Consider the following 24,573-nt stretch of genomic DNA (forward strand, 5'->3'; position numbering starts at 1 on the left):
CCAATTTTCAGGCTGCTGCTTTATTTCGTTTTCTAGAACACTGAGCATTTTCCGAAGTGCCATGACTGACTTATTAGATATCAACACCCAGGCCGATAATCTTATTTATCCTTTTCGCAAAACATTATGTGCTAAATTTCCATGCTGCAGTACGGTTACTGTGCATTTCTTCCCCCCCAAAACAATACTGCAAGACAACAACGCATGCGCAAACCGCGGCGCCTAAGACGTCCTTGTATCCGGAAGAGTAGTTGTGTGTGTTGCAGGCGGCTCACGGCCCACGTGGATACGGAGCGGATCGGAGAAGCGTGCAGACTGAAGGGTGAGCCAGAGAGGGCTATTGGAAACTGCAGACGGGTGAGAGAAATCTTGCTGTATCGAATCTTTACTTTTAGAATTGAACATCTTTTCTCTTGCTGAACAGACGTGTTGATACAAACGTCATGGTATCACCCTCCTGTTGCGTGGATTGCACTGATACAAGTTTTTACTTTAAGTTCTGGTCCATTATTATTTCGATCCTGCAGGGGGGTCAGTCTTGAAATTTAACAGTTGTGTACTTTCCCATTCGAACTAACTGTGAACGACACGTAGAATTAGTAAAAACAGTCCAAAGGCTCTTTATCATTATTATATCCACACCAGTTATGCTTGTAGTTTCAAACGATGTATGCGCTTAGTAGTCTTCGCAGAGTGCATGGGATCTCTGTAAAATAGTTAATAACAGCGATGCAAAGAAACACTTTGTAAGAAAGTGCGCTTCTCTGATCCATTCCCCAAGTTAGGTTCCCATGTGAAGATCAGCGGCTCTTCCACTGAACCGGGCACGGTAGAAAAATCTCGTTCGGGAGTACGAACTTTTATCTGATCCGCTTTCTGCACAGAAGGGTTAGTACTCGTGTTGAGCGTATGGTTTATTTGGGATCTGTTATATAAAGTTACTTCTTCGATGGCAACTTGCTACGCCTACCTAAGCAGTATTGAACAAAATAAGAAATCTTTTAACTGTCAGCCGAGTTGATTTCTCCATAAAGACTGACTTTCTGACTTTGTTTTGAGAATAAGGGAACCAAGCAATCGAAGTCTTTGTGCTATCTAACAGGTTGCGCTTAATTCCATTTAAGTCTGCAGAAACTGACCCAGGGTCACCATTCGATCTTCAGTCTGCAAATATACGGGGTATGGTTCTCCAGTTTGCGGGCGACACCAAAACCCCATTTTAGAATTAATAAAGGAAGGAAATGGATCAAAGAATGGGCCGTTTTGACAGGCAGCAGAGCTTTCTTAATTCGAATTCCGAGGTTTGAGCATGTGAGTCATGTGATGTGATAGACGCTGATGCTGGCCAGCCCGCACCCTCCTCCCCCATAGCTGCAATGAAGAGGAGTGGAACTTCAGCGTTTCAAGAATATTGCCGACTGTTGTTGAGCAGAATTACTTCATGGAACTAGAGCTTTCATCATGCAGGAAAAGTACACCCCAACTAATGTCTAACCCTGTCATTTAGGTATAGTTCTAGGCCTTCTGTCAGTGTTGCTCATCCCTGATGTACTCTTGGTGTACTCTTGGATGCTTTATCGAACTCATTTATTTGCTTAGTCAGAATCACTGGTTGAAAAACACCCTTTACACTTTAAAGATCGGGCCTTGTCGCAGACTGTTATCACATAGATAAAGGTGTGCAGGCTGGGATTTAGACAATAAAACCCGGTCTTGTTGTTTGAAACAAACATCCCCGATTTGGAGGTGAAGTGCTGCGGACTTTTAAGGAGATGGACGGGGACAGGAGGTTGGTGATCTGAGATAATGCACATCATTGTGTGGAAAAAGTCAGCTGGTCCTCGAGAATGAAGTACTGATCAGCTGCAGCTCGTGAGTGAAAGGCGGACAGGGGGTCAGAAGAGGCTGAGCCTGGCTACATGTGTGCTTGTGGGTGGGTGTGTGTGTGTGTAATGAAGATCTTGAGATCCAGGCAGGCCAGACTGGCCAGGCTCCCAGTGTAACGGATGAGTCTCGTGGTTTAAAGAGCCTCCTCGTATCCCTGTGTGCCTTTTTCCACTTCTCACACTGGACCCTCTGACCCCCCGTGCACAAACCAACCCACCCCCCTCCCTTACTGGACTTTGTCATAGGGAAGTTTTCTATTGATTTGTCAGTGTTAATATCTAATTAAAGGGGAAGGCTCTGGTTCCTCCCAAAAATACATATACAGACTTCGGCATCACTGCATATCACTACAGCTGTTTAAGGCTTGTACTGGCTTTGTTGAGTGGTGCATCCCTCCAGTGTGAGAGTCCAGTGCATAGTCATGGAGTAGTTACTGTAGTGGCTGATGCGTGGGTCTCTCTTCACAGTTAGCTGTGGCAGAATGATATTGAGAACGTTTGTTCCTCTGCCCTGTTGTGCAAAACAATTTTTGATGCTGTTGATTTAACCTTGTTCATGATTTATTTTTTGCAGTACTGTTACAATTAATGTGTGTCTTGCAAATATATAAAAATGGTGAGATTGGCGTACGGGATTGCTATACAGATTGATACTGTGCTTCTAAATTTGTATGCCTTTGTTCCATGGAGTATGTCAGAAAATGAACAAATTTTAAAGCAATGCATGGTAGGAAAAGAAACTAAATCTATTTATTGATTTCCGTTTCAAAAACAAAAAATATTTTTAATTTTGGCCCTAGAACTGTGATTCCAGGCCATCTAGGATCTACTTTCAGCATCTAAATTGGAGCTGACCAAAATGTGGTTCTGGAGGGCTGTTAATCCATGAACTCGGGAGGTTACTGTAACCAGTTGCGCTGTGAGAAATGGTCTGGAGTGGCAGGCACTGGGTTCCTTCATTTTGTTCTGTGTGGTTCTCCTGTGTTAACCCATCTGTGTCATCTGTGTTGTGAAGTAGGTTTCTGTACACCTGACTCGGTGTGGATCCACATCGGTTGCCATGGTAGTGCTACACTTCTACAGGAAGGAGGCGCAGAGGGGGCGGAGCCTGCAGAGGGCCATCCAGCTCTGCCCGCATGCCGAGATCCTGACGGAGAGCTGCTACAGTGTGGAGTGGAGGGGTGAGAGAGGGAGAGGAGGAAGAGAAAGAGGGCGTGGGGAGGGGTGTGACGGGGAGGGAGTAAACAAGTAAAAGTGGGAGTGAGAAGGGAAGAGGAGAGGAGGACAGAGAGAGAAGGGGTGATGGCAGGTACCTCTTTTTCTCAGAGGAGGCCTTACTGACTCTTCTTCCCTGCCTGGGTTCTGCCCCCCGCTTAGGTGCGGAGCCCCCCAGTGCAGAGCAGAAGAGTGTCCTGCTGTGGCTGTTCAGCCCCCCCCTGGAGCCCGGACTGCTGAGGGAGCAGCCCTTCCTGTGTGCGGGGGAGGGCGAGAGGCTGCTGGAGATCGGGCCCAGGTAACGTCAGGAGCTCAACACACAACACTGGAGTGTTGGAACCAAGGGCGTTTGTTACCTCTCGGTACAACCATAGATGAATTATTGGTCATGTAATATATAGTAGAATAATATAAGTAGTAATATAAATAATATAAAGAATAATAATATGCTTTATAAGGCATCAACTTTCTGAAAGGGATGTGTATGAGCAGTCTTACTGCTTTATTGTTTGTTTACCATATGAATATACTTATACTTTCAAATAAATGGTCAACCACTGTGACCTCTGTATTATTGATATGTGAATGTAAAGCTAATATTGCGTTTGAAATTTGTAGAAGGATAATTCATATGCAAGAAATTCAGTGAGAGGACCAGCCACAGCTTCAGCAGTTCTCCCGGGAAACTGGGCTGTAACTTGTCTCTCTTTCCTGCCTTCTGCTGCAGGCTGAATTTCTCCACTGCCTGGTCCACCAACGCTGTGTCCATCTGCCAGGGTGTGGGGTTAACCGAGGTCACCCGAATCGAGCTCTCCCGCCGGCTCCTGATCAAGGTAGAACGCTCGAGTGCCTTTCACCTGACGTGCAGGGTCGCGCCTGGTGTCAGAGATAATTCACCGTTCCCCAGACCGTTTTTTAGAGCTGTCTCAAATGGTTTAAGTCTTACCTCACTGATCGCTGTCACTTTGTCTCTCTCAATGGGTACAGGTCTGAAATTGGTCTTGTCAAGTCTGGTGTCCCTCAGGGCTCAATACTGGGCCCCTTGCTCTTCAGCATTTACATGTTCCCACTTGGTCAGCTTTTAAGATCACATGGCCTCAGCTTTCATTTTTACGCTGACGATACTCAAATATACATCCATACCAAACCCGACACTGATGTGGCTGTCTCTATTCTATCTAATTGCATCTCTGACATAAAAATTTGGATGACTCAAAACTTCCTTCATCTTAACTGTGACAAGACTGAAGTCATGCTTATTGGTACCCCCCATTGACTTCGCAAAGCCAGTCCTGTAACCCTGTCTGTAGATGGCTCTGTACTTGAGCTCCAATCAAAATTGAAAAACCTTGGGGTTATATTCGATTCTGGCTTAACATTCGACCCACATGTACAGCATACTGTCAAAACATCTTTTTTTCACCTTAGAAATATCGCAAGACTACGCCCTATGCTATCATTAACTGTGGCTGAAAAGCTGATCAACATATTTGTATTCTCTCGAATTGACTACTGCAATGCTCTGCTCCCTGGGGTATCTAAATCTACTCTGAACAAGCTGCAGTATGTCCAAAATTCAGCAGCCAGAATCCTGACCAGATCTAGTGCAAGTGTTCACATTACTCCTATCCTGGAGTCCTTGCACTGGCTTCCGGTCAAATTCCGCGTAGACTTTAAAATCCTCATGCTCACCTACAAGGCTTTACATGGCTTGGCACCTCAATACCTGTCTGAACTTTTATCGCCCTACTCCCCACCTCGCAACCTCCGCTCTTCAAATTCTGCCCTCCTTACTGTCCCCCAAGCCCGTCTACATTGTATGGGCGACAGGGCCTTCTCCTGCTATGCCCCCAAGCTCTGGAACTCCTTGCCCAAGGATATTAGAGAGTCACCTTCTCTAAACTCCTTCAAATCCAGACTCAAAACCCTCCTTTTCAGAAAAGCCTTTACTTAACTGGTTCCATTCTTCACCCCTCTGCTCTTCTTAATACCATCTTCCACGGTCTCCTCTATTGTTATTGTTGTATTGCTGTAATTATAATTGTGTCCTGTCTTGTGAAATTTTTCTTATTTATTGTTGTAGTCTTCTTATTTATTGTTATTGTCATCCTGTAAAGCGCTTTGAGAAGCCACCTTTAAAGGCGCTATATAAAATAAAGTTTATTATTATTATTATTATAAGACAATCAAATACTCAGAACGATGCTTGTCACTGTCAGGCACCTTTCTGTCACAAAGATGCATTCATTGGAGGTTTGGACTAGGGGGTTCTTGTCCTGGGATACTTTTGGTCATTTATAAGACAGTCTCTTTTTTGTTTTCATTTTTTGGAAACACTACAGTATGTGAGGAAAAAGAGAAAAGAACAGCACCACTTTCTCCTCTCATCCCTGCTGGATTGGCAGTGCCCTCAACAATCTGAGGACCTCTCAGTTTGGGGTTACTCAGGCTGGGATGGTCTAAGACCCCTCTTTGTCTGTGCAATAGAGCGGTTCATCTGAGCAGCACTGAAAAATGATAAACCTAACGTTGAGTTGTTATTCAGCAGAAGGAGACACTGGAAAGCAAGGGATACTCTTCACCAAAATTGCTGTTTACCAAAACCCATCCACAAAACACAGGCACATCCACAACCATGACATGAAAAAAGGAGCTCATTGCTCGCTGAGAGCACTGAACACCCCTTGGGGATGTTGATTAACTGTCCCAGAGTTGTTCAGTTAGTTCTGTTAAACAAATCAAATGCTATTCAGGGTTATTGGAGGTCAATCAAATCACTTCCAGCAGTATCCCAGGAAATACTTTCATCTGCCAGAACAATGTTCCTATTCCAGACACCACTGATCACCTAGTTTCTTATATGAGGATCTCATAAAGTGAGTTAGAGCAAGGAGTCTATTCTAGTTCTACCTATATTTAATATTTCATAGAAAGACTGAAACGGAAAGCTGTTTTGAGCCCATTTCTAAATGTAAAGTAGGAGCATCTCCTCACAGTTTTGTAAATATTGTTATTGTTTGAGTTAAGATATTTTAATCAATTCTGTTAGGATGTGCCCTCACAAATACCCAAAGAGAGTATCTCTACATCTGCACAATTCACCTTCAGGGCAACTGCAGTTGTAGAGAACTAAGCTGATAATTAAGTTTACTACGTCTGAACCTGAATTTTCAAGAACGCGTTTAAATTATTACTTGTTACTCAGCCCATTAATAATATGAAGACTTTCATTGAAAAGTTTTTGGGTTTTTTGGGAGGTGACAAGGAATGCCTGGAAAACATTTGCGTTCCTGGAAAAGAATTGCGTTCTTTGCGTTCTGGACTAAAACTGTGTTGTCTCATTGGGGGATGGGATATGATTAACCTGAGCAGACGAATTGGATATTTCCATCTAAGCAGTTGTCTGTCCTCTACAGCCCAGGGATGGCCCGGAAGAGAAGCTGAGAGCCGAAGAGGTGGATCGACTGATAGCCTCCCTCTTTGACAGGATGACGGAGTGTGTTTACTCCCAGCCTGTCCAGTCCTTTGCTGTGGAGACACGCCCACAAGAGGTCTTTGAGGTCAACATTCTAGGGGAGGGTCGGCACGCCCTGGAGAGAGCCAATCAGGAGCTGGGTAAGGGAAATGGAAGAGGGAGCCAACCAATCAGGGGGTATGTAGGGCCCAGAATGAGATCTGTATGATGGGGGAGTTGGGGGGAGGAATGGGGGTGAATAATAAGGCTGTCTTTCAGTATCCCTAGTCCCATTCGATCACTGTGTTGTATTAAGTATATAGGTCTGGTCAGATGGAGCACCTTCCTGTTCTACAGTGCAGCACAACATAAATGGGCTCACAAGATGCCTAATTAGATTAAATAATTTCACTTGTCACAAGATTGCCGTTTTTTTTCAGTTTTTCTTAATGGGTTTCACATGGGGCTCTTACGGAATTTGCCACGCTTTTTACTTTAGAAGAAAATTTTTACCTCACGTGCTGTTTAATGTACATCCATGAACCCAATCAATCTATTAATCTATAAAGGGAGTCAAGAGCAAGATTTCAAGTCAATAGAGGAACAATGAAGGAAAATGAAGTGTTGCTTATTAAAATACATTTTATGCACTATTTTCCTATTGCACAGTATGTATTGATATATACACACATGCTTGCCTGCAATTCATTGCATTACCAAAAGGGAATCAAGTGCTTGGAAATTATTCATGATGATTTGAGTGCTTCTTAAATGAGAAATGAAGCAGGTTTTCTGACTTTTATATCTGACATTAAGTAATTTAACTAAGAACAGATGAGGGCCTTAAACAATGGCTGCTGTTTTATAGTGTGTTAACTAGGACCTGCTAGGGTTAATTTCCAGTGGTGACACACCCTGAGAGCCAGTGTTTGATGTTGTGCAGGACTGGCCTTTGACAACTGGGACCTGGATTATTACACTGCTCTGTTCCAGAGGGTTCGTAGGAACCCCACCAGCGTGGAGTGCTTCGACCTGGCCCAATCTAACAGGTGAAGGAAGGGGATGGGGGCAGTGCAACTGTTTGTGTGTACAATTCATTCTGCTTGCAGATGTAACATTTTCTGTTCGGCAATAACAGTTGACACATCCTCCACCTCTTTGTCCCGCCTCCTCAGTGAGCACAGCCGCCATTGGTTCTTTAGAGGTGCCATGACAATTGATGGACAGAAGCAGGAGGGGTCTCTTTTCAGCCTCATTATGGGTACCCAGCGCCATAGCAACCAAAATAATGTTATCAAGTTCTGTGACAACAGCAGGTAAGAAGTCAGTGTGTTATCACACCCTTAGGGTGAATGGGTGGGGTCAAGGTAGCATTATTATGACTGAGATGGACTCATGAAGGTCTGGGACAGGAGGTGCTGTCACTGTCAGTGTGGATAGGCAGAGACAGAGATGCACGTACTGCTGTACCGCACTGGGATCAGACAAGCATTCTTCCCTAAAATAACATATCTAATCCCAGAATTCTCACACCTGCCAGAAACAGCTCCCATTCCCCCTGGGGGAGGGGAGAAGAAAATAGAATAGCCTGTCTCTCATTAATAATAATAATAATAATAATAATAATAATAATAATAATACAGTGTGATTGATTTCCTGACACAGCCTGGGGAACACACAGTAAGCCTGTATTTCAGTAATGTTTTATGTGTTGCATCCAAATGTCTAATATTGCGTTTGTACTGAAAATATCTGTAAATGTTGTTAATTGTATCTGCTTTGGCAGTCGTCAGTTGGTCATGCCAATAAAGCTCTTGGAATCCGAGTGTGAAATTTGGAGTCTGAGGGAAGGAAGTGACAGAGAGGGAGGCAGTGTGCACTAGAGGTCAGGACTGGGAATGCGGGAGGTTTTGGGCTAGTGGGGACAGAGAGAGGGAGAAGCAGCAAGTCCGTGGCTGACTGCAGCAGTGTCCGTGTCCGTGTCTGTGCCTGCGCAGTGGTATCCAGGGCCGGGAGGTGGAGTGCCTGTACCCTGAGGACCCAGCCCAGTTCAGCCCCTACCGCAGGCTCCGCGCCACTCGTCATGTCATCTTTACCGCTGAGACGCACAACTTCCCCACTGGTCAGCTCCCGACACCCCCGTGTCTCGCCATGACCCCCACTCCCCTCTGTATTAAAATCCCGGGCATGTTCTGCAGCCCCTTCGTTTCCTGGTTATCCCATCTGTCCTTTCGTCTCGGTGCTGTATTTTTCCTCTTTGCTTATCCCCCCCTCCGTCACTGAAAGCATTGAAATTGCCAGTGTTTGTTCTTCAGGCGGCTGTAGCTTACAAGTGACAGACGTCCCCTTGTTTCGGCCCTGCCTCTCCTCTCCCGTCCTGTCTTTCGCTCCAGGCGTGGCTCCGTTCAGCGGTGCCACCACAGGCACGGGGGGGCGTATCCGCGATGTCCAGAGCACGGGCCGGGGAGCGCATGTCATCGCCGGCACTGCGGGATACTGCTTCGGCAACCTCCACCTCCCAGGTGAGAGCTGCCACCCCTCGTACCCTCGTACCCTCCTGCTGCCCCCTCCTTCTTACTCCCTGTGTGATTAGAGATGTCAGTCAGTGTTTAAAGAAGAATCTGTAACTATAACAGATGTAATCTGTAACTCAAATGTACTCGACTTTTCGGTTTTTTAATGGGCTGATATTTTTGCAAAAGCTGTAATAATTTTTTGGTGCAAAGGAACAAGTAATGGGTTTATTTCATGCTGAAAAGAGAAGAAAGAAAACAACGTTTCGGCCGCGGAGCCTTCTTCAGGTGTGAGAAAGACAGGGCAGTAAGCAAAGGGAATGTAGCTGGAGAACAAAAGCTGGGAGAGAGGAGGGGCCAGAGGCGGGAGCAGGGGACAGACAGAGAGGCCAATCAGGAGGTGTGAAGTCAGGATAGGTGAAGAGAAGTGTGAAATGAAACCTACAATGAATAGAGAGAATTTAGAAGAAAAGTAGTCTGTCGTTAAGAGAAGGGGGAAAGTGTGATCCTAGCTCCAGTACAATTTTAGTTTCTGTAGTCTTTCTGATATATGAGTTAGGAAAACCATTTTTGAGAACACAGACGGAGAGATTAGTGTCATGACTGTCAGAGGTGAAATGAGAAACAATGGGCTAGGAGAGATCTTTAATCTTCACAGCCCTGACGTGTTCTCAGAAGCGGTCTCCGAGTCTCCTTCTTGTTTCTCCAATGTAGATGGCTGGGCATTTACTGCAAGAGATACAGTAAATAAGGTTGCTGGAGGTACAAGATGCCATCTGGGTGATCCGGAATTGTCCTGAGGGGCCTTGAATGAGTGTGGTGTTAGATATGTAAATGATTTTTTGGTGCCTGGCAACAACATTTCTGTAGTTAGATATCACTTGACACCTTTTATTGCACGGAAAGTACCCTTGGTCATTTTAATTGCTCGGTTTTTGATGGCCTTTAGGAATTGCTTGTATCCCCTCTATATATATGTGTGTGGGAAAGGAAAACAAGGCAAACTTACAGGCTGCTTTGATGAGAAAAGCCATGCAGGATATTGCTCAGTTTTGCCAGCTGTTGTTAAGTTTCTGTTGACCCAATAAATAAACCTATGAGTTTGGTTTGTGCTGGCATGTTGCTTAAATAACACTCGTCTGTATGTAGCAAAGTTGTTTTACATTAAGTAATGCCGTACATTAATCAGTTTTTAAGGTTTGATATATTTAAAATGAAATCAAAACGATTGCTATATCCTCTACCACCCTGAGCTTTCCTCTCTCTCTCTTTCTCTTTTTTCTCCCTTCTTTGTCCTTTGTCTCTCTGTCTCTCAGGTTATGCCCTGCCGTGGGAAGAGGAGGGGTGGGAATACCCTCCCAATTTCGCACCCCCCCTCCAGGTTGCTATCGAAGCCAGTGATGGGGCGTCTGACTACGGGAACAAGTTTGGCGAGCCAGTCTTGGCAGGTACCCCTGCTGTCCTGCAGCAGTCTTCTGATTCATCTTCTGTTTGTTCCTAAACTATGAAACCTGGTAACCTGGTAGACCTAGAACTGCTTTCAGCAGTGTAAGGCAGTGAAGATTTAATAACACACCAGCTTTTTCCTCTTTTAAAAGACCATGAACACGGCCTCCTTTATTCAACTCCCTTCATGCTGTGCTGTGGCAGTCCTGGTTCTGTGCGGTTCAAGACGAAAAGGCTGGGGTATGGGTAAGGGTGACGCAAGACGGGCCTTCATTCATCCCTGTCCTCTTCCGTCTCCAGGGTTCGCCCGCTCTTTCGGGATGCAGCTGCCGAGTGGCGAGAGGCGGGAGTGGATCAAGCCGATCATGTTCAGCGGGGGAGTGGGCTCCATCGATGACCGGCATGTCGCCAAAGAGGGGGCGGAGCCAGGTGAGGAACCAGTCACCTTGGGCTATTTCCCACCGACAGCCAAAAACACAGCAGACAATACAAACAGGAGGAGGCAGATCGGCCTTTCTAGCTCGTTTTGTTGCTACTAGCTGCTCAAATGGTTAATCTGGGGTAGGAAGATAGCAGAAATATGTTACATTTTGTTGAAGATTATTTAGTCACTTTTGATATTTTGGTTGATACTTAAACTACTGTTCGACAAGAGCTCTAGAGTTCGGATAAGTCCTGGTTTAGGAATTGTCCCTGGCTTCTGCATATTGTCAATCTTAATGCAATGTCTGTGTCAGCTATTACCTGCAACAAAATTTGAATGTAATTCCCAGACTCTTCTCATTGTATGTGATGAATCCCCAGTTGTGAATAATATAACAGTGAAGTCTAGGTTTCAGGGGATGCCTGAACCCTCACTGCTCAGCGCTCACCTAGTTAAAGGCAAAGTTGTAATATTGAAGTCCACGTGTAAAGGGAAGCTACAGTTGTAAAATCTATTAAATGATGCTTAATTTTGCTTATGTTTAAGAAGGGATTCATTCATACTATGAATACATGTAGGATATGTTCTCTCTAACCCCGTCTCCCTCTTTCTTAGGGATGGAGGTGGTGAAGATTGGGGGTCCTGTATACAGAATCGGCGTTGGAGGAGGGGCAGCTTCGTCTATACAGGCACGTACATCCTCCATCTCCCATTGCCCTCCATTTTCCTACCCTCCTCCCAGTTCGAGTCCTGTGTTTCCACTGGGCTCCACCTCTGTGCCATCAGTGACCGTGTCTGCGTGTCTGAGTGTCTGCCACTGCATGTCTGTGTGCGTCAGGGGCAGGTCTGAGCTTGTTGCAATACAGATCATGTCTGTGCAAGTAGGTGCAGGGTGATAACTCCAGCGACCTGGATTTTGGGGCGGTGCAGCGGGGCGATGCGGAGATGGAGCAGAAGATGAACCGCGCGCTGAGGGCCTGCATTGAGCGCTGTGACCGGAACCCTGTGTGCAGCATCCACGACCAGGGGGCTGGGGGGAATGGTAAGCAGGGTGCACGCACTCCAGGAAACAAGTCAAGTCATGGCATTACTAGCCATCCTCTGTCAAGGAACAAGTAATAGGTTTATTCCATGCTGAAAAAAAGAAGAAAGAGAACACAACGTTTTGGCCGTGGAGCCTTCTTCAGGTGTCACCTTCTTCAGGCACCTTCTTCAGGTGCTTCTTCACACCTGAAGAAGGCTCCATGGCCGAAACGTTGTGTTCTCTTTCTTCTTTTTTTCAGCATGGAATAAACCTATTACTTGTTATTTTGCAGCCTACGCATGCTGACGCAGCTACCCACCTGAACTATCCTCTGTCAAGTTCAGTTTTTCACATTACAGAACTCCACCTGTATTCTGTTTATTGACCACTTAGTCACAAAAACGGATCAGAAATAATGCAGACGTTTGTGAAACATTGAACGATATACTCAGATAATAGCTCAATAAGTGAAGACAGCAAAGCGATTTTTCCATTTGTTTGAGAGAAAAATGCCAAACAACACATTTAAGAGCAACAAAATACCTTGCTTTCAATTAAAAACCCAACAACCTGAAGAGTATGAATTGACACAGCCGTTGTACATGAGCTGCAGGAGAGGCTGTGAAATTTCGAGGCCTGTCCTGTGAGAGCAGATAGGGGTTTCGGAGTGACGGCGTGTTGTGTGTATGTGTGTGCAGGGAATGTTCTGAAGGAGCTGATTGAGCCAGCGGGAGCCATTATCTACGCCAGCAAGTTCAAGGTGAGGCCTCCTCCCTCCCCTTTTCTTCTGGCAAAGCTGCTCTGGGCTCACACCCCTCTCTCGGTCTCAGACAGGTGACCCCACGCTCAGTGTGCTGGAGATCTGGGGGGCGGAATACCAAGAGAGCAATGCTTTGCTCATCCGCTCCTCTGACCGAGACTTCCTGCAGAAAGTGTGCGCTCGAGAAAAGTGTCCCCTGGATTTTGTTGGGAAGATCACTGGGGATGGCAAGGTCAGTGGGCCTGCTTGCTTCATGCTTCTGTTCTCAGTCCTTGTGCAGAATTGTTAATCTTCGTCTGTTTGTGAGATTGACTTTATTTGACCAGCATATTTGCAGATGTTTTTTTTCTATTGTGAAACTTGTCCCTGAAACTCCAGTAAACATGCCCTTGTTGGCTTATGAATCAAATGTTCTTTTCACAAGTATTGCTTTAGTAACTAGTTTCCCTTAGAAAGAGAAAAGAAGCTTTTTTTACCTGTTTGTGCAGCCTGTCCTGGTCAGTGTCGGATAACTGACCTGTACACTCTTTTTTTTTAAAGCTGTAGTAGAGGTCTGACTGACCCAATAAAGCTCCGCTCTTTCAGCGGTGTTGTTTGTCTTGCTTTTTTTAAGACCATACCCTTTGACACCTGAGTTTCTCGTGGAATTCCCCTGTGTTGATCTGTTTTCCAGTGTTTCACCCAGGGGGGTGGTCTCAAAGAACAAGTCCCTTGCCAACATTTTAGAGAAGGCTCTCACCCCCTCTTGTGACCCAATGTGGCACTACAGCTCTTTATATTCCTGTTGCCATCCTACACTGTAATAATATAGATTTTTTTTATTTCCTCTTTATCTGCTTGGTTTTAGTGTCTGACCCTTCGCTCTGTGATATGCACCCATCTCTGTACATTTTCCGGCATGTCCTGTATGGTTGTTTACCTTGGTCTGTCTCTCTGGCTCAGTTTATTCTCTCTTCATCAATGCCTTTCTGACTCCTTGCACCATTTGCAGGTTGTGCTGGTGGATGACCTCCATGGGCCTGCTGCCCAGGGTGACGCAGTGAGGTGCCCAGTGGACCTGGAGCTGGACTGGGTGCTGGGGAAGATGCCGCAGAAGGTGAGAGAAGGGAGCAGGCCGAGGGCGCAGGAGGGGCTCGGCTCCAGTGTCGGTTTTCTCCATTGCTCCAGTGTGCTTTTTGCTTGGGTTTTTTTACTCCAGTCTTGAATGTCTACCCACACATCCTTTCGAAGGTGTCTGGTCCAATGGAGGTTTCAGGGCACCTGTGTGGAGTGCTGTGCCGTCACAGGGAGCCTCAGTCCCCGTTCATGCTGTTCAAGTAGAGAACAACCACATGAAAGCTGGATACTTAGGTGGAGGAAAGGTGGGCTGGCAGGATCAATCACTTGATTGATCAGAATTACAGTCAGGTTTGAGCCTGGACTGCATTTTACAGTTATACAAAATACAGTCTTTGGAGTTAATAATAAAATATTACTCACAACTTCTGGCAATTTGGGGAAGAAATAAAAAGGGCAAACAAAAAATGAGGCAATACAGTCTTAAACCTAAACTCAGATCAAGGGTTGTTGAAACTGTGTAGAATATGTTTAACAAGGTATTAGAATACTGTATAAAATTGTGGTTATGACATTACAAAAAATATATTTTGGCTTTGGACTCAGTACACGGAAGAGAAACCAGACACTTATCAGAGCTTAAAGGATTTTCCTCCACTGGTAGGCTGAAGGAACTAAACCTTTAGACGGGTCCTGATGCAGGTAGTCAGAATCAAAGGCCCAGACGAAGTCAATCCAGAGGATTTCTTCAGAATGAACAGTGAAACACTAACCGAAGGACACAAGCGGAAACTACCCGGACCGAGTATAAAACCAAGAACACACAGTACTTTTTTACTCAAAGGTGGTGGGAGTCAGAACAAGCTACCCAGCCATGTGGTTGAAGTCAATACTTTTGCTTACTTCAAGAAAAGGCTGGATGAGATACCTGGATCAATTAATAATTATTTAACAAGTGGGCTAGGGGGGCCTCTCTTTTGCACTGGCCTTGACTGAACTTCATTGTCATCTCTCTCAGGAGTTTGTTTTGAAGAGTATGAAGCCCGACCTTCGACCCTTGACCCTGCCCCCTGACCTGTCCGTTCGAGTGGCACTGGAGCGCGTGCTGAGGCTGCCGGCTGTGGCCAGCAAACGATTCCTCACTAACAAGGTCCGTCTCGCCAGTTCCCTGGTCTTCACCGTCTCCCCCTGCCAGTCACCGTCTCGGCGTTCCTCCATCACTCCGTCTCTCTCTGCCCCCAGGTGGATCGCTCGGTGACGGGGCTGGTAGCGCAGCAGCAGTGCGTCGGTCCGCTCCACACGCCCCTGGCCGACGTCGCCGTGGTAGCGCTGTCCCCCTTCGACTGTGTGGGGGCGGCGACCGCGGTGGGGGAGCAGCCTGTGAAAGGCCTGGTGTCCCCAGCCGCGGGGGCGCGCATGGCGGTGGGCGAGGCCCTCACCAACCTGGTCTTCGCGCGCGTGTCCGCACTCAGGGTGCGTTTCCGTTCTCCTCTCACCTCGCCGCTGCTGGGGGGGGCATGTATGTGAGGAAAATCTTTGGAGAGTAAATCGCCGACCTATTAAAGAATTTAGTAACTGGAATGAGCACATATTCAAAACAATAGTGAGTGACCTTATATTTTATAGCACTTTATGGTCAGAGGATGAAGATGCCACACGCATTAAACATTTAAATTGCTAGGTTTCTGCCCAGTCTTGAATCATTTTCTATTTCCTTCACAGCTTCTGGAGTGTTTGTGTGTTATCCATTCTGTTTTTGTGTCACCTGTATGCTTTACAAGTTTTCTTTATTTTTTTTGATTGACAAATCAACAGCACTGGATTATCCAAGACTAGGTGCGTGAGCAGTTACTCTTGGCTCTAAAGACGAGGCACAAGTTAAAAAAAAAAACAACCTTCTCACTGTCCGCCTTCTGTAGGATCTTTTGCTACCTTCTGAAGTGCCGAAGTTCCCCGGTCTCCCTGCTGTTTTCCTGTAGGACAAACATTCACTACAGTCGTCCGCGCTTCCCTCCTCCTGCTGTGTTTTGCTCTTCTGGTGGAGTCTCCCTCGAAACCTCAGCTCATGCTCGCTGTGTCTCTGTCTCCCCCTGGCGGCCAGGATGTGAAATGCAGCGGAAACTGGATGTGGGCCGCAAAGCTGCCAGGCGAGGGCGCGGCGCTCCGCGAGGCGTGCCAGGCAATGTGTGATGTCATGGGCCAGCTGGGCGTGGCCGTGGATGGGGGCAAAGACTCCCTGAGCATGGCAGCACGTGTCGGTGGGCACACTGTCAAGGCACCAGGTAGCGTGGTGTTTGTGCTATTGATTAATAGTTTTATTGATAACGTATCGAAGGGAACTTGGACTCCATGTGCTTCTCATTCATACATGCGGGCTGTTTGCTGAGGCACCCTGTGTGAAGTACCTTGTTCTATTTTGTACAACCGGAATCTTAACTCACAGCCTCCCAGTAAGGAGTCATTACTTCTCCAGACTGCATATCTGTGTACCATCTGTCTGTCTTTCTTACCATATGTCTGTGTGGATCTTAATTACGGTGCAGCTGTTCATTCAGCCTGTAATCAATAATGTTTCTCTCTGTCTCCCCCAGGTGCTTTGGTGATCTCAGTCTATGCTGTTAGTCCTGACATTACTGCCACTGTGACCCCTGACCTCAAGGACCCTGAAGGCAAAGGTGAGGTATCCTAAGGGGTATCGACTTCTAAAATCATAAAGGCTCTTCTTTTCCCACAGGGCTTGCGGGAATATAGATCAAGCTACCCAGCCATGTTGTTGAAGCTGAAATGTTGGCTTCTTTACAGAAAGAGATGGATTAAATCCCCTGCTTAGTTCTTGGCTTCCACTCATTTGTAGCCCTTGTAAGGATGTGACACAGCAGATAACTGTGGGGAGGATCGGGTTGTGAACAGAGAGACTGAGACTGGGGGTAATAAGTAGGGTGCTGATAATTTGCTGAACCTTCAAGACCAGTTTATGGAATTAAATCCTCAGGCTGGAGCTATGGTTATCACAATCTGAATGTCATTTTTGTTGTGATGTTTTTGTTTAAGGATAAGTGAGCACTTAAAATTTTATGAAAGCATGTATTCAGTTCATCATCGTAATATCTCATCTTCTCACTCCTGTGATCCCCGCCTCATTCATGAGCTCCAAAGGGTCTGTTGCTCCATCAGACCTATACCACACAAGTAGTCCTCTTGCCCAAAGAAGGCTGTATTGGTCTGAAAAGACGTCCGGTTGTGTCAAAGGATGTTTCTGTCTGGCGCTGCAGGTGTGTTGCTGTATGTGCCTGTGTGTGTGGGTCAGTACCGGCTGGGCGGTTCCGCTCTGGCTCAGTGTTTCTCTCAGCTGGGAGACTGCGCCCCTGACCTTGACTGTCCACGAGATTTGGTCACCTGTTTCAACACCACCCAGCGCCTTATACAGGGTGAGCCGCTTCTCTCTCTTCCTTGTGGTCTCTGTAGGCCAATATGGTACATTTTTAGATAATGAACATTTTTCAGATGGTGTGCATTTCATCCTCACATTCTCCTTCACCACTTACCCTTTCATTTTCTCTGACACTTGTATACTCTGTCTTACTCTCTTGACCTTGACCTCTGACCCCTCTGCAGAGCCTGAAGGGGCCTGTGTATCACTACTCAACTCACTTGCTTGTCGCTATGGACGCAGGAGCCAATATTTGACCCCCCCCCCTCTTTCCGTCAGACTCCTTGCTCAGCGCAGGACATGATGTCAGTGATGGAGGGCTGATTTCCTGCCTTCTGGAGATGGCCTTCGCCGGGAATCGTGGGATAGAGGTGGACCTGCCCCTGCAGGGTCCTGGAGGTCAGTGTGTCTCTAAGGCTTTACCACTCTGTCCACCTCTCATCTTTTGCTGTCCTCTGTAATCACTTAATGTATCTTCTTACCTTTCATTCTCCTTCCTATTTACCTCCCTTCTGTTTTTCTGTTGTCTCCTCTTCCTTCTACTCCATCTCCTTATCTTTTCTTTGTCGTATTAATAAAAAAAAATTAAGCAGCCTTTCTTGAAAAATACTGTTATGTATGTACACATGTATGCGGACCAGGCAAAAACTATTACAGTTTTTCCTAAAAGCAATTAGTTATCCAGAAATGTATAGGTGTGGATCCAGAAGGTTTTTCACTTGTCCTTACATACTCAACCTGTCCTTCCTTTGTACTTTCACTCTTACAGTGCTAGATGTCCTGTTCTCGGAGGAACTGGGTCTGGTTCTGGAGGTGTCTGAGTCCAGTGTGTCCCTGGTGTGTCAGAGCTACTCTGATGCAGGCCTCACCTGTCACAGGATCGGCAGAACCACAGGCTTTGGACCCCAGTCCATGGTAATGCCTGACCCACACTGTGAGCAGAATACTTGCCTGGACACTGACAGAGAGTACGGACAGTAGGGACGTAGGTAGGACAGAGGAGGAGCAGTTTGTTAAAAGCACAGGTGCTGGACCACATCTTCTGATCTCCCGGCTGGGCTTTGCCAGTACTTGCAACATAATTAGGGAAATTCAGGATTCTCCCTGTATGTCTTTGTATCATTACCTAATATAGACAGACCTGTGAAAGAAGAAATGCGGACGAATTAAGCAAATGTATTACAAATTCTAATTATAAGCTTGAAGTAAAACCCTGATGACTCTATCCCCTTGAAGACCAGAGTTGAAGAACTGTGGGTTACATTATCGTGCTCGTATCTAATCCTTTCATTCTCACTAAAAAGGATGAAAAGGATTAATCTCCCATTAAACTAATAACAACCCACTTCTTTATTGTCACTCCAACTGTACTGCTGTGCCACCTCCAGATCCTTTTGACCTTTCGCTGACCTCTGCAGCCCGGTTTCCTTTCTCTTCCAGGTCAGGGTGAGTGTGCGTGGACAGGAAGTGCTTTGTGAACGACTGCCCGACCTCAGGGCATTGTGGGAGTCCACCAGTTTCCAGCTGGAGCGCCTACAGGCCAATCCGCTTTGTGTGCAGCAGGAAGAGGAGGGGCTAGCTAGACGCACAGCGCCCAATTACAAGCTGACCTTTGATCCAGCCCAGACCCCTCCCATCCTGAAAGACCTGGGTAAGGTGGGGAGAGGGGCAAGGGGGAGGGGCTAAGAGGAGGCGAAAGGGGTATAAAAAGTTGTGAAGCAACAGGAGAAGGTTTATTCCGTGCTGAAAAGAAAAGAGACACAACGTTCCAGCTGTGAAGCCTTCTTCAGGTGTCAAGTAGTTGTGGTAAAAGGTTATGGTTGAGTTGTGTGGCATTAGAACAGTTAAATAGTTTGCAGAGTTGCACATTTTCAGATTCACTGTGCAGTGTTAATGAACTTGCAGATCCAGCTGTTCTAAAGATTGCTTAATTTTCCTAAGGATTCCATGATCTTGTAAGAAAGATAAACAAACCCTCAGTCAAGTGTGACCCATGACCTCTTAGGTTATGAACCTGTTCACGTGTGTGAAACGATTTGTCGTTCGTCTGCCCAGCCCAGGCAAAGCCGCGAGTGGCCGTTGTGCGTGAGGAGGGCAGTAATGGGGACCGAGAGATGGCCGCTGCTCTGCTCATGGCCGGATTTGAGGTACAGCCCCCACTGTCGCACAACCCTGAGGAATTTAAATTTGGCCCCCTCTTGGCATTAACTGTTACTGAACAGGCAGAACACAACCTTCCAGTTAAGCTTAAGCAGTCATTCCTTTTTTAAATTGTTTGCCATTAAAGTTAGGGGCTTCCAGATTAATTCTAGTGAAATTATAATATCTAACTGAAAAACAGCTTCCCTCTGTGGGAAACCACAGGGCGGATGTGCAGCCCAGCAGCAGTTTCACCCCCTCTAGTGGTCATGATTGCTCATTACAGGTTTGGAACTCGAACTTCTCAATTTATGAGCCCTGATTCCTGGAGGCCAGGTTTATATTTCATCTAAGGTCTATATTTAATTTGTCTACACTGATACAATCTGTGAAGAAAGGCCATTTTACATATTTAAAAGCACTTAACGTATATGTATTTAAAATAATTCAGAAAGTATAATAATAACAACATTTCCTTTAGTCTTATCACTACTGGGAGTTGTTTCATTTTGACAGGGAATCTGTAGTGCACACCCCTAACAGCCCAAGCATGAAACAAAAAAAATAGTTCTTCTTGAGATAGATGTTCCTATGAATAAAGTCTTCAATTCCTGGTTAAGAAATACGATGTTTGCAATGGTATGGATTGGTAATTCATACTCTATCTTTATCCCTCTCAGGTATGGGATGTGACCATGCAGGATCTGTGCTGTGGCTCTGTGACCCTTGAACGTTTCAGAGGTGTGGTGTTTGTGGGCGGCTTCAGCTATGCAGATGTCCTAGGCTCCGCTAAAGGTACTGCAGGATCGAGCCACAGATCACTGGGAATGTTCAAGTTCAAGTTTTAAGTTTATTGTCATTACACTCATATACATGGTATATGGTATAACGAAATGCTATTTAGCTAGCTCTCGGACATAAGTAGTACAAAGAGAAGAAACAACAACAACAACAACAACACAATTGTGTAGCAAAAGAAAGACAGAGACAACAGGCAGTGTGCAAAAAAACAACAACAGACGATGTGCAAAAAAACAACAACAGGCAATGTGCAAAAAAAAACAACAACAGGCAATGTGCATAAAACAGCAACAGGCAATGTGCAAAACAACAAAAAGGTAACAGGTTATGTGCAAAAATATGCATCAACAGAATAAAATAAAGGGATAGAAATTATGGGGAGTGAGCTTTTAACATGTATGGTAGAGGTAGATTTTCAATGTGTGTTTGGGTTTTTGGTAAGAAAGAAAGAAGGCACTGTGAGGTTCAGATCATAGGTGAGAGTGAGAGTGAGAGAGGCTGGGAATTTAACAGTTTGAATGTGCTAACTCTACGGCTGATTGGCCTCAGTAGTCTCTTGAAAACAGCAGGAGAATAAACTATATACGTGTGTTTATAACAAAGGGTTCTGTCTCTTGTCTCACCCTCTCTCTCAGTTGCCCTCCTCCTCTTGGATAGCTCACAGTCTTCTCCCTCTAACTCGCACTCATCTTGCTCTCTCTCTCCACCCAGGATGGGCTGCCACCGTGACCTTTAACCCCCGCGCACAGGCTCAGTTTGAAGCCTTCCGCTGTCGCCAGGACACCTTCAGCCTGGGCGTGTGTAACGGCTGCCAGCTGATGGCCCTGCTTGGCTGGGTGGGAGCCCCTGAGGACCCAGCGGGGACAGGTACCGCTTCAGGGGGGCTCCGAGACGGCAGGACGATGGCTTCTTCCTTTCTTATCTGATCCTCAAAATGCTGTTTTTACTCCATTAAGTTTTAACGTTACACCCATCCATTTTGTAACTGCTTCTTCCAGTTCAGGGTAATGGGGCTTGTCCTGGCAAGCAGTGGGGACAAGGTGGGGAATACCCTAGACGGGACACCAGTCCACCACAGGGCAGACACACAGACACACACTCGCACCAGGGCCAGTTTTCCAGAAGTCAGTTAACTTACCAGTATGTGTTTGGACTGTGGGTGGAAACCGGAGCACCTGGAGGAAACCCAGGAGAACATACAAACTCCACACAGACAGCACCCCAGGTTTAGCATTGAACCCAGGGCCCCAGGGTTGGGAGGCAACAATGCTAGCCACTGCGCCACTGCTGCCATTATATTATACTTCTTAGGTTTAAATTGTTTGTGTGTTTTGTAAACAAGTCATTTATGAGTAATCAAAATATTTTTAATATAACATGTCCTTTAGGAGAGTAAAAGAATAGTATGTTCTGCAAAATGAGTATCTGGAACTGCTTCGCCACATTTCTGCTAGCATATTCCAAATTCAGATGAAGTACAAAAATGTATTACACAGTTGGGGACGGTTCTTAGATTTTTTTTAAACTGTTTTGTACTGGCGAAAGAACTTTATTTTTGATTATTTTTCACTTATTGTATTTGACCTGTACATAGTTTAAGAGCCCTTATGCAAAATTGAGGTTAATGTGATTTCTTTCTCATACGAGACTCTTCTCCTTTCTGCTTCCGTCCAGCAGGGGGCAGAGCGTCACAGCACAGCGTGGTTCTGACCCACAACACGTCGGGGCGGTTTGAGTCGCGGTTCGTGAGTCTGGGGATCCTGCCGTCGCCTGCCATCATGCTAAAGGGCATGGAGGGCTCTACGCTGGGCGTGTGGGTGGCACATGGAGAGGGTGAGTGGCAGCTTTCTTTCTGTTCTCTCTCGTCTGGCCTCTGCTCTGCTCTGACTCCTGGAGCCAGGCTTGTCATTCATCCAAGGCCTGTCTGTTCTCTGTAGTGAGGGAATCAGTGAATAAAGGCTCTTGCCACTTAAAATGCCACTTTCCATACTCATCCTTCTTGATCTCAGTGCTGCCTTTGACACTGTTGACCATAACATCTTGCTTTCTCGTCTCGAGACTGTGTTTGGAGTCTCTGACACTGCCCTCAAATGGTTTAAGTCTTACCTCACTGATCGCTGTCACTTTGTCTCTCTCAATGGGTACAGGTCTGAAATTGGTCTTGTCAAGTCTGGTGTCCCTCAGGGCTCAATACTGGGCCCCTTGCTCTTCAGCATTTACATGTTCCCACTTGGTCAGCTTTTAAGATCACATGGCCTCAGCTTTCATTTTTACGCTGACGATACTCAAATATACATCCATACCAAACCCGACACTGATGTGGCTGTCTCTATTCTATCTAATTGCATCTCTGACATAAAAATTTGGATGACTCAAAACTTCCTTCATCTTAACTGTGACAAGACTGAAGTCATGCTTATTGGTACCCCCCATCAACTTCGCAAAGCCAGTCCTGTAACCCTGTCTGTAGATGGCTCTGTACTTGAGCTCCAATCAAAATTGAAAAACCTTGGGGTTATATTCGATTCTGGCTTAACATTCGACCCACATGTACAGCATACTGTCAAAACATCTTTTTTTCACCTTAGAAATATCGCAAGACTACGCCCTATGCTATCATTAACTGTGGCTGAAAAGCTGATCAACATATTTGTATTCTCTCGAATTGACTACTGCAATGCTCTGCTCCCTGGGGTATCTAAATCTACTCTGAACAAGCTGCAGTATGTCCAAAATTCAGCAGCCAGAATCCTGACCAGATCTAGTGCAAGTGTTCACATTACTCCTATCCTGGAGTCCTTGCACTGGCTTCCGGTCAAATTCCGCGTAGACTTTAAAATCCTCATGCTCACCTACAAGGCTTTACATGGCTTGGCACCTCAATACCTGTCTGAACTTTTATCGCCCTACTCCCCACCTCGCAACCTCCGCTCTTCAAATTCTGCCCTCCTTACTGTCCCCCAAGCCCGTCTACATTGTATGGGCGACAGGGCCTTCTCCTGCTATGCCCCCAAGCTCTGGAACTCCTTGCCCAAGGATATTAGAGAGTCACCTTCTCTAAACTCCTTCAAATCCAGACTCAAAACCCTCCTTTTCAGAAAAGCCTTTACTTAACTGGTTCCATTCTTCACCCCTCTGCTCTTCTTAATACCATCTTCCACGGTCTCCTCTATTGTTATTGTTGTATTGCTGTAATTATAATTGTGTCCTGTCTTGTGAAATTTTTCTTATTTATTGTTGTAGTCTTCTTATTTATTGTTATTGTCATCCTGTAAAGCGCTTTGAGAAGCCACCTTTAAAGGCGCTATATAAAATAAAGTTTATTATTATTATTATTATTATTAAAATAAATCAATGTAATTGAAATAACATACTAGTAAATATCTGCTATAGTCTTAATGATTAATGGAAGGTGTCTGGACTAATTAATTAGAAGACAGGTGGGCCAGGAAATCTCCAGAATAACCCACAACTTCACACTCTCCCTCTCTCCTCCTCGTGTGTCTCTGCTGCTGTCCCCTTCCTGCAGGCCTCATGCAGTTCCGGTCTCAGGCCGCTCTGGAGAGGCTGCTGTCCGCGTCCCTGGCCCCGCTGCGCTACGTGGATGACGCGGGGGCCCCCACGGAGGAGTACCCCATGAACCCCAATGGCTCTTGCCAGGGCCTGGCGGGGCTCTGCTCGGAAGATGGCCGGCACCTGGCCATGATGCCCCACCCTGAGCGCGCGGTGCTGTCCTGGCAGTGGCCCTGGGCCCCCACGTCCTTCAGAACCGCCCTCTCCCCTTCCCCGTGGCTGACCATGTTCAGGAACGCAGCAGCCTGGTGCCTGAGCACTCTCAGTGACCAGGAATAGGAAGGAAATACTTCAGTAGGTAGGTTGTGGGAAGGTGTTGGTAGTGTATGGAGGTAACTAAGAGGTAACAGTGCAATGGTTTTAAGATTTAACATTCCTCTAGGCTAGAAGGCTGACGACAGGACATTCCACTATTCAGAGCAGATGAAAAGAAAAGAGCAGTACAAATAAGGACATCCCAGTAATCGGACTGCCTGGAGAAAAGGGACGGTTGTAAAGTCAGGTTGATTTTACTGTTCTCTTGATCAAAGGACACACAAACCTAATGGACAGACTGTTTTCTTACCGTTTTTTTAAGCCATTACACCTTTGTGAAACCATAGCAGACAAGCCTGGTCTTAAATGTCCAAACAGTAGTATTTGGTTTACAACAGCAATATTGTAGAGCTTATACTCGTCATTTTTTTCATTCTGTTTAACTTGTATATGGCAAAAATGCAATAAAGATCTCTCCTTAGCTGTCTGAATACAATCGTTTATTTCTTATTACGTTTTAATAAGAGCCTCTTGCTCATGTTTAATTTTTATCCATTTACTGTAAGTAGTTTAACTTTGCTGTGATAATGCTCTGAA

The 24,573-nt window shown here is 45.8% G+C and overlaps 1 protein-coding gene across 4 annotated transcripts; it reads left to right on the forward strand.

The window, feature by feature from the left end:
* Nucleotides 1–189: 189 nt before the first annotated feature.
* pfas (phosphoribosylformylglycinamidine synthase) lies at nucleotides 190–24,457 on the forward strand. Of its 4 annotated transcripts, XM_088599333.1 has the most exons (30): nucleotides 190–357; nucleotides 2,905–3,067; nucleotides 3,264–3,399; nucleotides 3,829–3,934; nucleotides 6,518–6,716; nucleotides 7,499–7,604; nucleotides 7,731–7,871; nucleotides 8,553–8,677; nucleotides 8,949–9,077; nucleotides 10,385–10,516; nucleotides 10,815–10,943; nucleotides 11,554–11,627; nucleotides 11,824–11,980; nucleotides 12,661–12,722; nucleotides 12,793–12,954; nucleotides 13,714–13,818; nucleotides 14,797–14,928; nucleotides 15,021–15,251; nucleotides 15,880–16,060; nucleotides 16,370–16,453; nucleotides 17,051–17,206; nucleotides 17,488–17,607; nucleotides 17,978–18,123; nucleotides 18,649–18,859; nucleotides 19,264–19,355; nucleotides 20,028–20,142; nucleotides 20,860–21,015; nucleotides 21,823–21,981; nucleotides 23,678–24,019; nucleotides 24,104–24,457. In XM_088599333.1, exons 1-29 carry the CDS (start codon nucleotides 205–207, stop codon nucleotides 23,998–24,000), a joined length of 4,185 nt encoding a protein of 1,394 aa, XP_088455459.1. In that variant the 5' UTR covers nucleotides 190–204; the 3' UTR covers nucleotides 24,001–24,019; nucleotides 24,104–24,457. The 4 variants fall into 4 exon arrangements, with proteins under 4 accessions (XP_088455459.1, XP_088455458.1, XP_088455460.1 ...); XM_088599332.1 differs by having other exon boundaries at nucleotides 23,678–24,457; XM_088599334.1 differs by having other exon boundaries at nucleotides 21,826–21,981; nucleotides 23,678–24,457.
* The last annotated feature ends 116 nt before the right edge of the window (nucleotides 24,458–24,573 follow it).

This window comes from Lepisosteus platostomus, chromosome 11 (genome assembly GCF_059453375.1).
Source record: "Lepisosteus platostomus isolate fLepPlt1 chromosome 11, fLepPlt1.hap1, whole genome shotgun sequence".
In the NCBI taxonomy this organism is placed as follows: domain Eukaryota; kingdom Metazoa; phylum Chordata; class Actinopteri; order Semionotiformes; family Lepisosteidae; genus Lepisosteus; species Lepisosteus platostomus.